The 16,455-nt window shown below is 30.8% G+C and overlaps 1 protein-coding gene across 1 annotated transcript; it reads left to right on the plus strand.

Moving 5' to 3' along the window:
• Positions 1-5,894: 5,894 nt before the first annotated feature.
• On the plus strand, positions 5,895-8,964 carry LOC114188220 (gamma-glutamyl peptidase 3-like). The gene is made up of 4 exons (XM_028076786.2): positions 5,895-6,273; positions 7,997-8,152; positions 8,407-8,574; positions 8,668-8,964. The coding sequence occupies exons 1-4, from the start codon at positions 5,956-5,958 to the stop codon at positions 8,767-8,769; spliced, it is 744 nt and encodes a 247-aa protein (XP_027932587.1). The 5' UTR covers positions 5,895-5,955; the 3' UTR covers positions 8,770-8,964.
• Positions 8,965-16,455: the final 7,491 nt, after the last annotated feature.

The following is a 16,455-nucleotide window of genomic DNA, read 5'->3' on the forward strand; positions in this document are numbered from 1 at the left end:
GTTTTTTTAAATGATTTTTACTCACTCAAAATTGAATTTCAAAAATTTAAAAATAAAATTTTAATCTTCTAAGTTTAAAAATATTTTTAGTCCCAAATTTGAAAGTTGCCTTTTTAAGTATTGTAATTTTAAAATAATTCATTTTTTATTTTTAAAAATGGCGTATTGAATTAGATAAATGTGTTTAATTTGAAAATTATTATTAGAATCGTCTTTGAATTGTTTTTTTTATTTATTGTTTTCTCATCCTCATAATCTTCTTTATAATAGGGAATTAATGATTTTATTATATATGCAAAAATTTTGAATGTATTTTAAAGTATGAGTTTTTCAAAAGTAGGTTATATCATGTCTATTATATTCTCTTCTTCCACTTCCAACTCTACCTTATCTTCTCCCACCTCCACCCATCTTCTTGTTCCAACTCCACCCCATCATCTTCTTCTACGTATATCCTAAAAAAAATTCATAAATATCCATTAAAACAAATTAAAAAAAGCATAAAATATGAAGGGTAAGGAATAAAATTAAAATCACGAATAAAATATGTGGAATGTAAGTTTTTTATTTCATAATTCATTTGCATTATAAATTTATAAATTGTATAATCCGAAATATAATTTTGTATTACGGATTATATAATCTAAAAAACAAGTTTTTATAATGTAGATAGTAAAATCCTGAATATCTATAGATTATCAAAACCATAAATAGAATAGGGGTATAATGGGTATTACAAAAATATGGAGGTAAAAAACGAAAATATGGGGTGCACGAAGAAATTCCCTACCTTACATCAATCCATTTAAGTTTAATGCTTCTTAGAATTCTTATGAAAATGTTGACAAATGTCTAGGACAATGAATTGAGAATTTGATTAACCAAAATGACCTTTTCAATGTGTACTTCCTCTCTTTCAAAGTTCATATACATTAGTAACTTTTTGAAAAAAAAAAATTACTTTCTAAGTGTTATTTTTAAAATTTGAAGATAATATATGTTTTTAACTATATCCTTATTTTAATTTTATCAAACATTGAAAACTGTTTAAATAAAGAAATTAAAAGTTATGTATGATGATATCTATACATTTTTATAGACATTAAAATTAAATTAAGATATTAGACTAATATTTTATAGAATGTATAAGTATTTAGTTTTGGTATTCATTTTTTTTTAGTTTTCATTCCTCTCTGTCTTTTCCTTTTTGTTTGTCATTATTATTAACTTTCTCAAAAGTAAAGAAATCAACAAATGTAATGTCAGTAAAATTGTCAAATTAACAATGTTGATGTTATAAAAAAATGTCTGGCGAATAACGAGAATGAATAAAAGATTATATACTAATAAGAACCAAAATAAAACAAATATGCTATTTATATGCGGACTAAAAAACGATATATTTGTGATGATAAAAGTTAAAAATGACATATCAAATAGACTAAAAGCTAAAAAATAATTGCAAATAGTAAAAATATAAAGTAACATGTTTAAGGGACCAAGGTAAAGAAAGTAACACATTTTTTTAAAAAAAATCTAATAATTTTCTATAATCAATATTTAACAACTAAATTTATCACGAAGGATATACTAAATAACGAAAATCACTAACATTCTTGAAATAATTATATTTAATTCACTGTTTTTAAAGTTCTACATAAAATTATGCGATTTTGTAAGTTAAATTGTCGTGATTGTAGGATTTAAAGAGAAAGTGAAAGAGTAATGAATAGTTGTTGTATTAAAATTTATTTTATTAATCAAATTTATCTTTCACCAAGTTATTTATTATATTATCAGGAGTTTTAGGGTTACTTTAATTAACTTCTTGGTAAGAATTTATAGAAAAGTAAAGTATGATAAAAATTATATTAATTTTTTTATAAGTTAAAATCAGCTCATAAATCAGTCAATTTGTACAGAATCTCATATTTAGCCCATGTAAAAATCAATTTCTCTTTTTCATATTTTCCTCTCGTTGAAGCCTTTAGAGAGAACTTTGTCCATAAATCATCTTCCCATAATGCCAAAATATATTTTGTCAACGTGACTTCTTAATTCTTCTAAATACATTAATTACTATCTCTTTTCTTGTACTCAAGAAAAAAAAAAGTTCATTCATAAGACAAAGTTAAGTTTATTTATTTATTTATTTTATTTTACTGCTATAATGGAAATTTTCCTAAAATATCGTAAAACAAATAAAAACATATTATTATTATAAGAAAAAATAGTAAAATAAAGTAGGTAAAATGTGTTCATATGTAATAAACAATATGATTTTTAATAAATAAAAGTAAAATAGTCTTATCTTAAACTTGATATCATATATACAGAAGTGTCAATTTAGTTCAATCTATAAGATTTTGTTCTTCATCCACGTGAACTAGGACAAAAAAAATCTATAAGACCAAAAAGCTCCAATTAAAGAAGTTCAGAGGGCAAAAAAACTTCACAAAAGCCTTGTGGATCGGCTCGTCTAGGTTGTTGATCTAGGTCGGTCCAACTCATATAGGTGGTTGGATCGGGTCGATCCGTTTGGATTGTCGGATCGGACAGTATGTCTGAGTCGTCGGCCTGTGTAGGTAGTCAGTCTGGATCTGATGACTTGATCTTTGGTTGTGACCGACTGAAAATACTTGACTTAATCTTTTAATTTGACTTAAAATATTATTGTTATGAGAGCCTAACTAGTCTTGACCTTAAGTCACTCGACGAGACTTTAAGAACTTAAACTTTTTTTTCCCTCATTTGAGTCTATTAACCAAATTAATATCTCTAATCATATACCGATGATGCTTATGATAAAATTAACAAACATTACATTAAATTTAATGAAAAAAAATTAACAATGAATATAACAAAAATGAATTTATATTTTACTTAAAGAAAAAGTTGATCAGGCCAATATCCATTTTCACGTGACAGAATACGAAAGTCAAATTAAACAGTGACATTGTTCCCTTCACGCTATTATTATTATTATTATTATTATTATTATTATTTTTATGTTAAAGTCTCCTTTATTTGCTCTCAGTTTCCGTAATATTTCAGTGTGTGAAATAAATAAAAATATAGCGAATATGGGCCACTGATAATAATAATAATAAGAAGAAAGAGAATATTGTTAATGGAATTGTTACCCACGCACTTTATTAACACCCCTTCACGTCAAATATATGGTAATAAAAGCCACGCAAAAACAACGTGTGGAAGCTTCCAAAACGCGCACCCAAACATTTCCAACGTGTAAACCTACTTCACACGCATACGCATACCCACAGAGCAATTTCACTGATTTACGATCACCTATGTAAACCTAGGAAAAAATGGTCACATACTAGGATATCCAACACAAACTGTTTCTTTACTCTTCCAGATTCAATATACATAAAAAATTCACAAAAACTTTGTTTAAGAGTTAACAACTAATAATAATACTAATTTGCTTTTAAAAATAATGAACTGATTTAATAACGTTAAAAATAGTAAAATAAAATTTAAAAATTATTAGGACGAAAAAAAAAAACTAAACCAAATGGTAAAAGGTAAGGCGATGTATAAGAAAAATAGGGATAACAATGCGGTCGATCCAGTTCGTTTAGGCCAAGTTCACACATTATGGGTTGGATTGACCTGTCATACAGAGAAGTTGCAGGTTTGAAAACGTGATCTGTCTTACATGGGCCTACAAGTCAATTTGTATATTTGAACATTTTGAATTAAAAAAAAAAGTTTTAGACATCATAATTTTAATATTTGAAATATGAAAACATTTAAATAATAAAAAAAATCCTATAACATCAAAAGAAGTCCAATAAACAACATCATAACATTCCAATAAAACAACTCATCAACCACAAAAAAGTTAAGATAAGAAGCACCGGCGGATCTTGACAAAAAAATGTTGGAGGGACCAAAATAATATAATTTTGAGATCATTAAATTTGATTATTAATATAATACTTCAAAGAATGTGTTTTCATTCATAGTTTCTTTTTTTATCACTTTTAAACGATAAATTTATTCTTTTATTTTTTATCAATGTACACTTTTTTTTGTAAATAATATTAAAAAATAATTTATCATAATCTAATAAAAAATTGAGACACGTAAAGATCGGGTATGAAAGAACACATGATGCATTATATTTGTTCTATAATCAGTGGCGGATCTTGGCAAAAATTTATGGGGGAGCCAAAATAATATACTCAATTTATATATTTAAGATTTTTGTCATTAATTCAGGAAAAAGTAATACATAATTTAATATAGCTATAATTATAACAGAAAATACATATATCTAAATAATATTGTCATTCGTTTTTTCATATTCTTGAACTTATTAAATAATTGAATCATAACTATATTTTTTAGCTTTTTTTTTTCAATGTAAATAACCATATTATCTGCAAAATATTGATTTTCCATTTTACTAATATGTACATATCGATTCAAAAGTCATCACAAGTTTTTGTTCTCATCTTCACTTCTTTTTTATCAATTTTAAAAAATAAATTTATTCTTTAATTTTTTTTATCAATATACCTGTCTATAAAACAAGTTTAAGACTAAAAAAATAATTTATTATAATTTAATCAAAAATTGAGAGACATAATTACTACAAATAACTATGATAATCAAGTTACACTTAAAAATCCTCTATAAAAGATCACATAATACATTATTTGCTTTTCTCTTTTCATAAAAAAATGAATATACAAAAGGGTAATGAGATAAAAAAAAAGGACTAAATATTAAACAAGTGTTGCACTACCAAGTGAAACAAGAGAAATTTTTTTCCTTTAAGAATAAGAGAAGATATGAAAAAGATGAAGACAAAAGTAATGACGTTTCTGCTTAACTTTTTTTTTTCAATAACAAAAGAAATCAGATAAGAGTAAGAAACGAATACAAAACATGAAAAAACACAAAAAACAATATAAAAAAAGATAAAAATTATCTTAACAATTTTTTTTTTATTATATTTAATTTTATATTGTACTATTTATTAAAATTAAATTATGTATTTCATAAAAAAATATCTAATTTATTTTTTATTAATTTTTAATATATTACTGTCTAATTTAAAATGATATACATAATTTAAAACATTTAAAAATATATAATTTAAAAAATTTTAAACACATAAAACTTAAAAAAAAAAAAAAAAGTTGGGGGGGCCGTGGCCCCCGCCTGCTCTAACGTGGCTCCGCCACTGTCTATAATACAAAAATGAACAAAAAGCTGATGAGATAAAAATAATGTTTTTATTATCAAATGGGACAAGAGACAAAAAAGAAATAGAATAATTGAGAAATGAGAGCAGAAATAATGAGTTTGTGTCTAACTTTTTTTTTTCTTCAAAAAGAAAAAGAAAACATACGAGAGTGAGATATAATTACAATTTGTGCAAAAAACTAAAAACACAATAAGAATGAAAAAAAAAGTTATCTTAATAAATATTTGGTTTAATTAATCTTTTGATTCATGTTATTTTTTTAAAATATTAAGTCGATTCTCTAGTTTTTTTTAGTCTTAATTTGGTTTTGATTTTTTAAAAAACTAATGCAATTTGGTCTTTTAGGATACATTTCTTTAAATATCTTAAAACGGATCAATGATTCTTTCATCAAAATTGAAACTCTTAATATGAATGATTTGCTTTGTTGATATAATTAATATAATTCTACTGTCAATTTTTGACAAAAACAAAAACTAAAAAAAAAATTAAACTTAAATATTTTTATTTTTTATTATCTATTAACTTTAGAGATATAAAAACCCACGTTGTCATTCCAATAAAAAAGACAAATAAAGAGGAAAGGACAATTTAGTAATAAAGGTGAAAAGGTGGGCCTTTAAAAAGGAGGCGAGAGTGGGAAAGTTAGTTATGTCCCTGAGAGGAAGCCAACGAGAACAACACCAAATCGTTTCTCTGTGTGTCTCTCTGAGATGGGTGAGGTCGGAGAGAAGAGGTATGCGGTGCTGATGTGCGGTGAGGATTCGGAGTACTTGTTGAAGATGCACGGAGGTTGTTACGGGATGTTCGGGAGAGTGTTGGCGGAGGAGGGAGAGAGGTGGGACCTGTACAAGGTGGTGCAGGGAGAGTTTCCGGCCAACCACCACCTCTCTCTCTACGATGGGTTTGTCATCACCGGAAGCTGTTACGACGCCCATGCTAACGATTCTTGGATTCTTGAACTTCTGGAACTCGTTAACAGATTGCACTCTATGCACAAGAAAATCCTTGGCATTTGCTTCGGCCACCAGGTTCCTACTTCTCATATTTCAATTTCCTCCCTTCAATAATGTTTATGCTTTTTTAATTACTTTCTCTCTCATATCTCATAGATCTCACAATCTATTATTGTTTCATTTTTAAATCTTCACAAAAAGGACCTCACCAATATTCTAATAACAATATAGATAAGTCTCATTTTGTCGTACTCTTGTCAGTGATGTTGGAAGGGTTGGTGGTCCTATCCACAATGATCTTTTAACAGGAGATTAATGTTTGAAATGTCTTACATTTTGTAACTAAACACTGCACTGCTCTATCCTGTCTTCTCCACGTCACATCTCCCAGGTTAAAATTTGTCAGTGCCGCATCTAAATCTAATTATTCAGTAACGATATTTAATTATAAAAATTTGTTGGGCAGTTAATTCTATTATTTCAATTCTTAGACAATCCATCAAAATTAATTTATTAAAAACATTTTTTTTAATTAAAATGTTATTTTTACGTATTTAATGGGAAACTTTTTTCTTTAACGATGAAAAAGTTTTAGTATTATTGGTTTTTCACCGATCAAAATCATAGATTTGATAAGATAAAAGGACGTGAAAAGTTATATAATTACACATGAAAAAAATTATATATTAAGATAGTATAAATGTAATTTTTCATTCACATTATCTTAACTGAATATTAATTCTGAAAAATTGTAACTTATTCTTTTTAGTTTTTAAATTGAACGTACATACACCATAGTACACATTTATGGTGTTAAGAGCATTCTCGAAAAGTTGTGAATTTTGGGACGGTCGGATTAATTGTCTTGTGTTTCATAATTAATTTTTATTTTTCGTGAGGAATATTATACATTTTTAATAATTTCAAGAATATTTTGGATGATTTCTTTTGTTTTTTCATTACAATGTTTATAAATAATTTAAGTTTTTCATTGAGTGAAAACTTCAAATTATTTATTTATTTTTAGTTCTTTCAAAATGGAGTTAATTTTTTTTTTCTTTTTGAATTTTGTTTCTTTTCATTACCTCGTATTTTAGATTTATGTCAAGATTTTAGATATAAAGAAACAATATTTTTATCTAAAAGAAACTCTCTTCGTGATAATTGAATGTTGTTATTCTTTCATTTAATATACATTTCTCTCTTCCAAACCATATAATTCTCAGACATTCTAAAATTTGAAAAACTAGTATACGTGTATGGAAATTTATTGTATATTAATAACATTCTTCTTTTTGGAATTTTTGTGCCAAGATAATATTCCCTTCTTGCATGCTCATGCTCCTAATTTGTCTATTTTGGTCCAACAAAAAAAAAGAAAAGAGGTGAGCCTGTGTTCTGATAGAAGGCAAAATAAAGCGAGCACAATGATGTAATTTCATTTTTAAAATATCTTATTGAAAAGAGAATTTAAAAAAGAGTGAGCGGAGTTAATAATTTGAGGGGATGAAGGGGAATGTAGAATTTGGATCTTGTACTGGTTTTCTGTGTTGTTTCTTTGTCTTGTCTTCAAATTACATTGACAGTGACTGATTTTAAAATTTTAAAATATTTTGAAAAGATTTTTAAAGTAATAATATAGTGTATTTTTAATGTTCAATAGAAAATATATAAAAAAAATTAATAGAAAATTTGGACCGGATGAATTGGTTTTGTTTGGATTAACAAAGAGAAAATGATGATGTGAGTTGAATGAATTTGAGATGAAAGTGTATAATGTGTTGAATATGTGTAACAGATAATTGGGCGTGCATTGGGAGGGAAGGTGGGTCGGTCTACGAAGGGTTGGGACATTGGTGTTAAATCTATAAACATCTCATCATCTCTGCCATTCTCTTTCTCTTCTCTCAACCTCCCATCACACCTTTCCATACACAAATGCCACAGGGACGAGGTCAGTATATCTGTAACTTTTTCTTTTGGACAAGTATATTCTGACTATTAAATTTTGATAACTTTCTCTTATAATATGATGTGCCATCTTTTAAGTGATTTTGAAATATTGAGAATAAAAAAATATAGAGATGGAGAACCATTTAAAAGATGTCACGTAAACAAAAATTATCAAAATTTAATAGTCAAAAAATCATTTTCCATTTCTTTTTCTTCTTCTTCGAATTATGGTACACATGTTATATTGAACTGCAGATTCTAGAGCTCCCTCCTAAAGCACACCTCATTGCTTCCTCAGAAATGACTGGAATTGAGATGTTCAGCTATGGAGATCACATCTTTTGCATCCAAGGCCACCCAGAATTCACCCACGACATCCTCTTCCACTTTATAGACCGTATTATTACACGAAATTTGGTCCAGGTATTTTATGTTTTGTTTTGTCTTGTCTTGTACTGTTTCTTCTGATCTGTCTATGTGGTCGAGTTTTATGGTGTTTTGTTTGGAATATTTTAGGAAGCTTTTGCTTTGGATGCAAAGGATAAGGCGGCACTACTAAAACCAGACAAGGACATTTTGAAAACATTATGCGTCAATTTTCTGAAGGGGCGATTGTGACTCTCATCACTTGCTACTATTCAATAAGATCAACACTGTAAAATAGTACCAGCGTGGTAATATTTGAGATGTTATTATTAGTCTGATTAATATTTGGCATGCTAATGCTATGTTGGCATCCATTATGAAGAATGAGTGTAATGTACCAGAATTCCACAATAATGATCTTAGGTAAATCCGAATTTTTCTTCTTAATACTTCAAATTTATTAGTATTTTACGTTATCAACAAATGATGCCAAGTCCACCCACGCTGATTAAGCCCTTATTTTTTGGTGTAATCCATAGCATCCTATTCTCTTTTAGTTGAGAATAAACTCCTTTCAAATATGAGGATTAAATTTAACATGAGAATCCAGATCTTTTCAATAAAATTTTATAAGAATCTCTTGCGAAATATAAAAGGCGCAGAACTAAATTAATATTCCTGTAATAAAACTAGTTTAATATTGAAATAAATTATAGTCGGAAAAAGTATGCAACCTAAGTTATATTTTCGTAATATTCAATACCTTATTTAATATATAACTTTGATACAAAAGATTATAACAAATTAATGTATCTTTAAGAAATTGGCGATGTATAATATTTCAGTTCCACCATTAAGGTTAAAGTTCTGTGGATCCCTGGAAAATTATCGATTTATAATATTTTAGCCTGTTATCATATATATTGCTTGAGGTTTTATGTAAAAGTAACACAAGAGGAGGGAGACTTGAATTGTGTCATCAAAAAATATTATGGCACTTTAAAATTTATTCCTTTTTTATTTTTTCGCAAAAGCAGATTTGGATAGAGAAGGGAAAAAAATTACACAAATATATTTTACATTATTTTTTATCAGCACAAACTGATTTTTGGGTAGTACCTACGAAAACCTTTCATGCATTACTAATTGTAAAGTATTACAAATATTCTTCAATATTCACACACGACATCAACCTAAATAATCCTTTTATTTGCTCTTTCAATCAAAATTTCCAAATAATTTTTACACAATAGTCTCTATTTTGGATTAAGGTAGATACTTCATTCAATTTGAAAGATACAGGAGTTATTAGATTGTTTTATAAATGGAGGAAAAGACAAATAGCATATACAGAGTGCTTTTGAAACTTTCCAAAGTGTAAGCATTAACCAAAATATTATGAAAAATAATTTTTTAACGACTAAATATTAATAACTTTCTTTTACGATATGAAATTATATATTTTAAGTAGCTTTTTATTTTATTTTTATTTTTTTATATTTTAAAACTATTGAAAAAATGTCATCTCATATTATAAAAAGAAATAATTATAAAAGTATTATTGTCTAAAGATAATATCACAACACGTTAACATACATTTTTATATATTCCAAGAAAATACACAATGCTTCTTTAACTTATTACGTTAAATAAGAAGAAGACAACAATCTATATATAATTATGACCAAAGTGATTAGGGTGGTTTCTTCTTACACCCCATTTGTTTTCACCTGCAACCCCTAGTTTTTGAACTCTCGCACGTTTTATCTGAGTTGTGGTAGTGGTGGAGCATGCATTCTTTAATGGTGGTTGCCAACTTTTACATAATACAATATTATCTAGGAGTATACTATTTGGATATATAGGACAATCCAAAATTGTAGTGATTGCTAATTTTTAATGCTACAAATGGTATGATTCTAAAGGATTTTTTATGCAATGATTCGGAAAAAAACACATAAGTATCATGAATCCAAAACGCTTATTCTAGAAAGCAATGGATACAAATTTCAGAACACGTATTTTGGATCTCTTAAAAAACTCTAAAACAACGTGTATTAATAATAACAAAGAATGTATAGTAAATAACGCTGACTATTTATTAAAACAACTTTCATAAACTAACGAAGAATGAAAGACATCATATTATTAATTAATTATATTCACATAGTACTTTTTTTTGTATCACTTTCTATAATAGTTACTTTATCGTTTATTATATTATTATCTTATCATGATTAATTTATTTCATAAAATTTGTGTGATTATATTACAAACACAAAAAAATTCCACTGCAAACATACTCAGTGGAGAAAAGGATATTCCTATAATTTCCTACTAAATCTTATAATTTTAATAAAATAATAAAATAAACGACGCAAAGTGTCAAAAAAATAAAAAATAATAAAGTTTATCTTTTGAGTCGAAATAAACTAAGCTTAAATCAACACAAATGTTATAGCTGTTTGGATTCTAATAAGCTTGTGGATCAATTTTATATTTGAAATTGGTTTTACATTCTAAAGTCAATTTCATTTTTGGCTGTTTGGATTTCAATAAGCTTGTGGATCAATTGTATATCCATTTTTTTTTATTTTAATTAGCTTGTAAATGGATTTTATATTCATGTACTCTTTCAGATTTTGATCCGTTCAATGTTGAATGTAGTTTATTAACGGATTTGTATAAATAAACTCAATGCAGTGGGTATCGTGACAATTTTATATTAGTGCATGCAAAAATATTGAATGCGAATGTTATGTTTTCTAAATGAATATGAATGTGAATTTTAAGCATGATTATGACTTAAAAGCGATGGCTAGCAGCAACAGTAATAAAAATATTTTAAAATTAACCGACGATAAGTTTTTTAATTCTTTTATTGAAGCCGGTAGACACACGCGCTGCATTTTAAAATTAATTAATTAATTTTTTAGTGATGTCGCATTAAAGGTGAGTGAAACCCACGTTTTCAGCATGGACGCATGACCGTCTCTATTTTTTTATTTAGAGTGGGTTTTTCAATGATAGTGTGTGCTTTTTATCGACTCTTTTCTCCATTAAGACAACGTGTATTAATAATAATAACGCACGTTTTCAATCATAGTGTCAGCTTTTGATGAACTATGTTTTCCATTTTTGTATAGTGCTAAATGGAGCTGTCAAAATAGGTTAAAATTTCCTAGCCAATTAAGCTCATCACTGATTCAGATTGGGTTAGGTTGAAATTTATCTACAAATTTTAATATGTGTTGATTTTTGACCCAGCTCATTTGGAACCCGACTCATCCGGGTTGAACCCGTAGTGAGCCGGGTTAGCTCACTTATCCACAGATAAAAGGGTCACACAAATATATTTTTTTTATTAAATTGTGTTTTACATTTGGGTCATGTTAAATTATTTTTTTATCCAAAACATAAACAATTTGTATTTTTTTTTTATTTTGGTTTGTATTTGGATTGTATAAAAGTTTATTTAGACTTTAATTATAATTACATTTTAGTTTTGACTGAAAAAAAAATAAAAAAATTATATTTTTTTAATTAAGTGAACCCGTGAGCCAACCCGTTTAACCCGTCAACTCGTGGTGGGTCGAGTCGGGTTCGAATTTTTTTGGCTCGCTAAAAAGTGAGTCAAGTTGGGTTGGCTCACTAAATCATCAACCCGTGGTGGGTCAAGCCGGATCGGACCGGGTTATCTGTTTTGACAACTTTAGTGCTAAGGAAACGTGTATTAATTAATAATAACAAGAATGTACAGTAAATAATACTAATATTTATTAAAATGGTTAAATATTTAAAATTAGAATTAATCTCTATTAATTTTTTTTTACCAATTAGTTTTCTAACTTCTAAAAATGTTTGAATTTAATTTTATTTTAATCAAGTTAAATTTATTTGATATTTTATGTGTTGTATAATATTTTTTAAGCTTTTTATCTTATTTAACGTATCGTTTCAATGTTAGACATAAAAAAAGTGTTTGAACCCTCGTTAAATATTTCTGGTAAATGATTTGACACACATATATATGTATTGAAAATAGATATGTAACCTAACTTGTAATATCGGTGTTCAATAATAATTCGAGCGAACCTCGATAATATTATCCTAATTCTTTTTCCTCTTCTTTCTTTCGTTATTTTCTATCAGGTTTCAACATGAAGCCTTAGACACCTTCTGATCCAAAGCTTTGATGATGGTAGGTTTAAGGAGTGGTATGCGATGAAGAGATGAACGGTGACTGAGAGAAACTCACACCCAGAAAACCTACAATAGTTCCATGCAGAGAAAAAACACTTCCGAATTACATGTTCTACATGTAGACAAATAAGTCTCTCTAGATAAACACTCTTTGTATTCAGATTTTGTTGTATCTTGAAATGAAGCACTACATGGTCCTTTTATAGGCTTTTGGACATTACCCTTCAACTACATTCATTAAATATAACTACTACCTAACTCACAATTAATACAACAACTTTTAACTACCCACCTTCCAACTACCAACTACACACCTTCCAACTACCAACTACCCACATTTAAGTTTACCTAACAAAATCCCCCCATAAACTTAAATGCTCTTCTTGTCCTTCATTCCAAGTATCATCTTGTTGTTCTCAAACAGAGAGGATGGCAGCGGCTTTGTAAACATATCTGCAGCTTGTGCACGACTTTCAACGTGCTCCAACTCTACATTTCCTTCTTTCACTTGTTCTCGGATGAAGTGAAATCGAACATCAATGTGCTTGCTTCTCTCATGATTGACCGGGTTCTTTGCCAATTCAATGGCCGACTTGTTATCAACTTGGATCACAGTCCCCTTTTCTTGCTTCAATTCCAGTTTGCTTAGAAGGTTTCTAAGCCAAACTGCATGGCAGACACTCCAGGATGCTGCAACGTACTCTGCTTCACATGTTGACAGTGTTACAATGGGCTGTTTCTTTGAAAGCCAGGTGAACGCCGTGCTCCCCATGAAGAATACATATCCAGACGTGCTTTTCCGGTCATCAACATCTCCACACCAATCACTGTCTGAGTAGCCGACTAGTCGATAATCATCCGTCCTAGTATACATCAGACCAAGTGACACAGCTCCTCTCACATACCTTAAAATTCTCTTTAGGACCTTCCAATGAGTATACCTTGGTTCCTCCATATACCGACTTGCTATTCCAACACTCAGCATTAAATCTGGTCTGGTATTTGTAAGATACCTGAGACTTCCAATCAGACTTCGGTATTTGCTCGCATCAACTCGGTCTCCATCTACATACTTAGAAAGTTTTGTGCCAGGTTCCATATGGGTGGAAACCGGGTTGCAACTTGTCATCTTGAACTTCTTTAAGACCTCCTCAGCATATCTTTCCTGCGACACAAAGATACCGTCCTTCCCTTGAATGACTTCCAAACCAAGGAAATACTTCATAAGACCTAAGTCGGTCATCTCGAACTCCTTCTTCATCACTTCTTTAAATGCTTCAATTAGCTCAGCATTATTCCTGTGAAGATAAGATCATCGACATAGAGGGCAATGAACATCACATCTTCTCCTTTCTTCTTTATGTAAAGAGCATGTTCATAAGGGCACTGCTCATACCCATTCTTCTTGAAGTAAGTGTCGATTCTTTCATTCCATGCTCGTGGAGCTTGCTTCAGGCCATAAAGTGCCTTTTTCAATCTCAACACTTTCTTCTCTTCGCCTCTTCGCATGTATCCAAGTGGCTGTTCAACATATACTTCCTCCTCTAAGACTCCATTCAGAAATGCTGACTTCACATCCATCTGCAAGATTGTCCATCTGTGTTGAGCTGCTAAGGAAATCAACAACCTGATTGTTTCCATCCTCGTCACTGGAGCGAATACTTCATCATAGTCTATTCCTTCCTTTTGCTTGTACCCCTTCACTACGAGTCGAGCTTTGTATCGCTCAACTTCTCCTTCAGCGTTTGTTTTCTTCTTGTACACCCACTTTACGCCAATAGGCCGAGCTCCTTTGGGCAAATCGGTTAGCTCCCATGTGTTGTTGCGTTCGATTGCTCCGATCTCTTCATTCATTGCAATTTGCCACTTCTCCTCCTGCACGGCCTCTTCAAAGTTCAAGTCTTCCGAATCTGCCAAGAAACATACAACATGTACTTCGTCAGTCGAGTTGTATATGTCTTGCAAGCTTCGTGCTCTAGGCTGTAGAGGTTCATCTTCTTCATCAGAGATCTCATGATCTCTCACAGCTGGTGGTGTATCTACTTCCAAACTTCTAAACTCCTTCTCCGCGTTGTTCCACTTCCACTCGCTCTCTTCATCAACTTGAACATCTCGGCTCATAATCACCTTCTTTGTTATTGGGTTGAACAACCTATACGCCTTGGTTTTTTCATCGTACCCAATAAACACGTACTTCTTGCTCCGATCTTCAAGTTTGGTCCTTTGTTGAGCTGGAACATGACCATAAGCAATGCTGCCAAACACTTTGAGGTGAGACACACTCGGCTTTCTTCCACTCCAGACTTCTTGCGGTGTCTTTTCGTTCAACTTAGCATGTGGACATCTATTTTGCACATAGATGGCACATTGCACTGCTTTCGCCCAGAACTCCTTAGGCAAGTTCTTGCTTTTCAACATTGTACGAACCATGTCAAGTATGGTTCGATTTTTCCTCTCAGCTACTCCATTCTGTTGGGGTGAGTATGGTGTTGTCAGAAATCTCCTTATTCATTGCTCCTCGCAATACTTCATGAGCTCGGATGAGATGAACTCGCCTCCTCGGTCAGACCTAACTGATTTGATAGGCATGTCTGTCTCCTTTTCAACCATTGCTTTAAACCTTTTAAACACTTGGAACACCTCGAATTTCTTCTTCAAAAAATACACCCATGTTTTTCTTGAAAAATCATCTATGAAAGAAATGAAATACCTTTTTCCACTGAAAGATTAAGGGGTAATTGGTCCACAAATGTCTGTGTGAATTAATCTAAGTTGTTCCTTTGCCCGGTACTCGGCAGTCCTCGGAAATGAGGTCCTTGGATACTTCCCGAGCACGCACTCTTCACAGAATTTCTTTTCAAACTCCACAGTCGGGAGTCCTCGCACCATCTCCTTTTTCACCAACTCAGCTAGTCCACCAAAATGCAAGTGGCCAAACCGGAAGTGCCACATCATAGCTTCATCCTTCACGTCAAGTTTCAAGCACCTCTCTTGGACTATTTTCAAGTCCAGCTTGTACATCCTGTTCTTCTTCATCTCTACACGGGCAATCAATCGATCCGACTTGTCTTTCAAGTATAGTACTCGATCTTTCATCAAAACCGAGTAGCCTTTCTCCATCAGCTGGCCCATGCTCAATATATTGCTCTTGAGATCGGGTACATAGTACACATCTCTGATTTCTCCAACTTGGTCGTTCTTCTGTAGGTACCAGATTTTACCCCGACCTTTTACTGCCACCTTTGATGCATCTCCAAATGATACGTGTCCAGCGTCAACTTTGGTGAGCTCCTTAAAAAGATTCTCGTCCCCACACATGTGGTTGCTTGCTCCTGTATCAAGGTACCAAACTAAGTTGTCAGAACAACTCGGACTTAGCTCGGCACCTGATCTCCTGGACATCATCAATATTCCTTCTTCCTCAGCGTCTTCAGAAAGGAAGTTCGTTTCCTTCTTGCTTTCAGATCGGCAATCCTTCGCGAAATGTCCAACCTTCCCACAATTGTAACATTTGACTCCTGAGTAGCAGTCTTTAGCAAAATGACCGTACTTACCACATTTGAAGCACTCAACTCCTGAGTTGTTCGAATGACCTCCTCGGCCTCTACCACCACGACCTCCACCTTGTCCTCGTCCACGCCAGTTTTGTTGGCCGACCTGTTCTTGACTTCTTTCATATCCTCCTCTGCCTCTACCACCTCGGCCTCGAGTGTTCTGAGTATAAGGAACCTTCTT

Source organism: Vigna unguiculata, chromosome 6 (assembly GCF_037176805.1).
Source record: "Vigna unguiculata cultivar grain cowpea cultivar isolate G323 ecotype 2 chromosome 6, ASM3717680v1, whole genome shotgun sequence".
NCBI classification, from domain to species: domain Eukaryota; kingdom Viridiplantae; phylum Streptophyta; class Magnoliopsida; order Fabales; family Fabaceae; genus Vigna; species Vigna unguiculata.

Excerpts from the sequence above, each read along its gene's own strand:
- LOC114188220 (XM_028076786.2), top strand. The coding sequence starts at position 5,956 with ATGGGTGAGGTCGGAGAGAAGAGGTATGCGGTGCTGATGTGCGGTGAG. Across the intron at positions 6,274-7,996 it reads GCATTTGCTTCGGCCACCAG|ATAATTGGGCGTGCATTGGG; the intron begins GTTCCTACTTCT and ends TATGTGTAACAG. Across the intron at positions 8,153-8,406 it reads ACAAATGCCACAGGGACGAG|ATTCTAGAGCTCCCTCCTAA; the intron begins GTCAGTATATCT and ends ATTGAACTGCAG.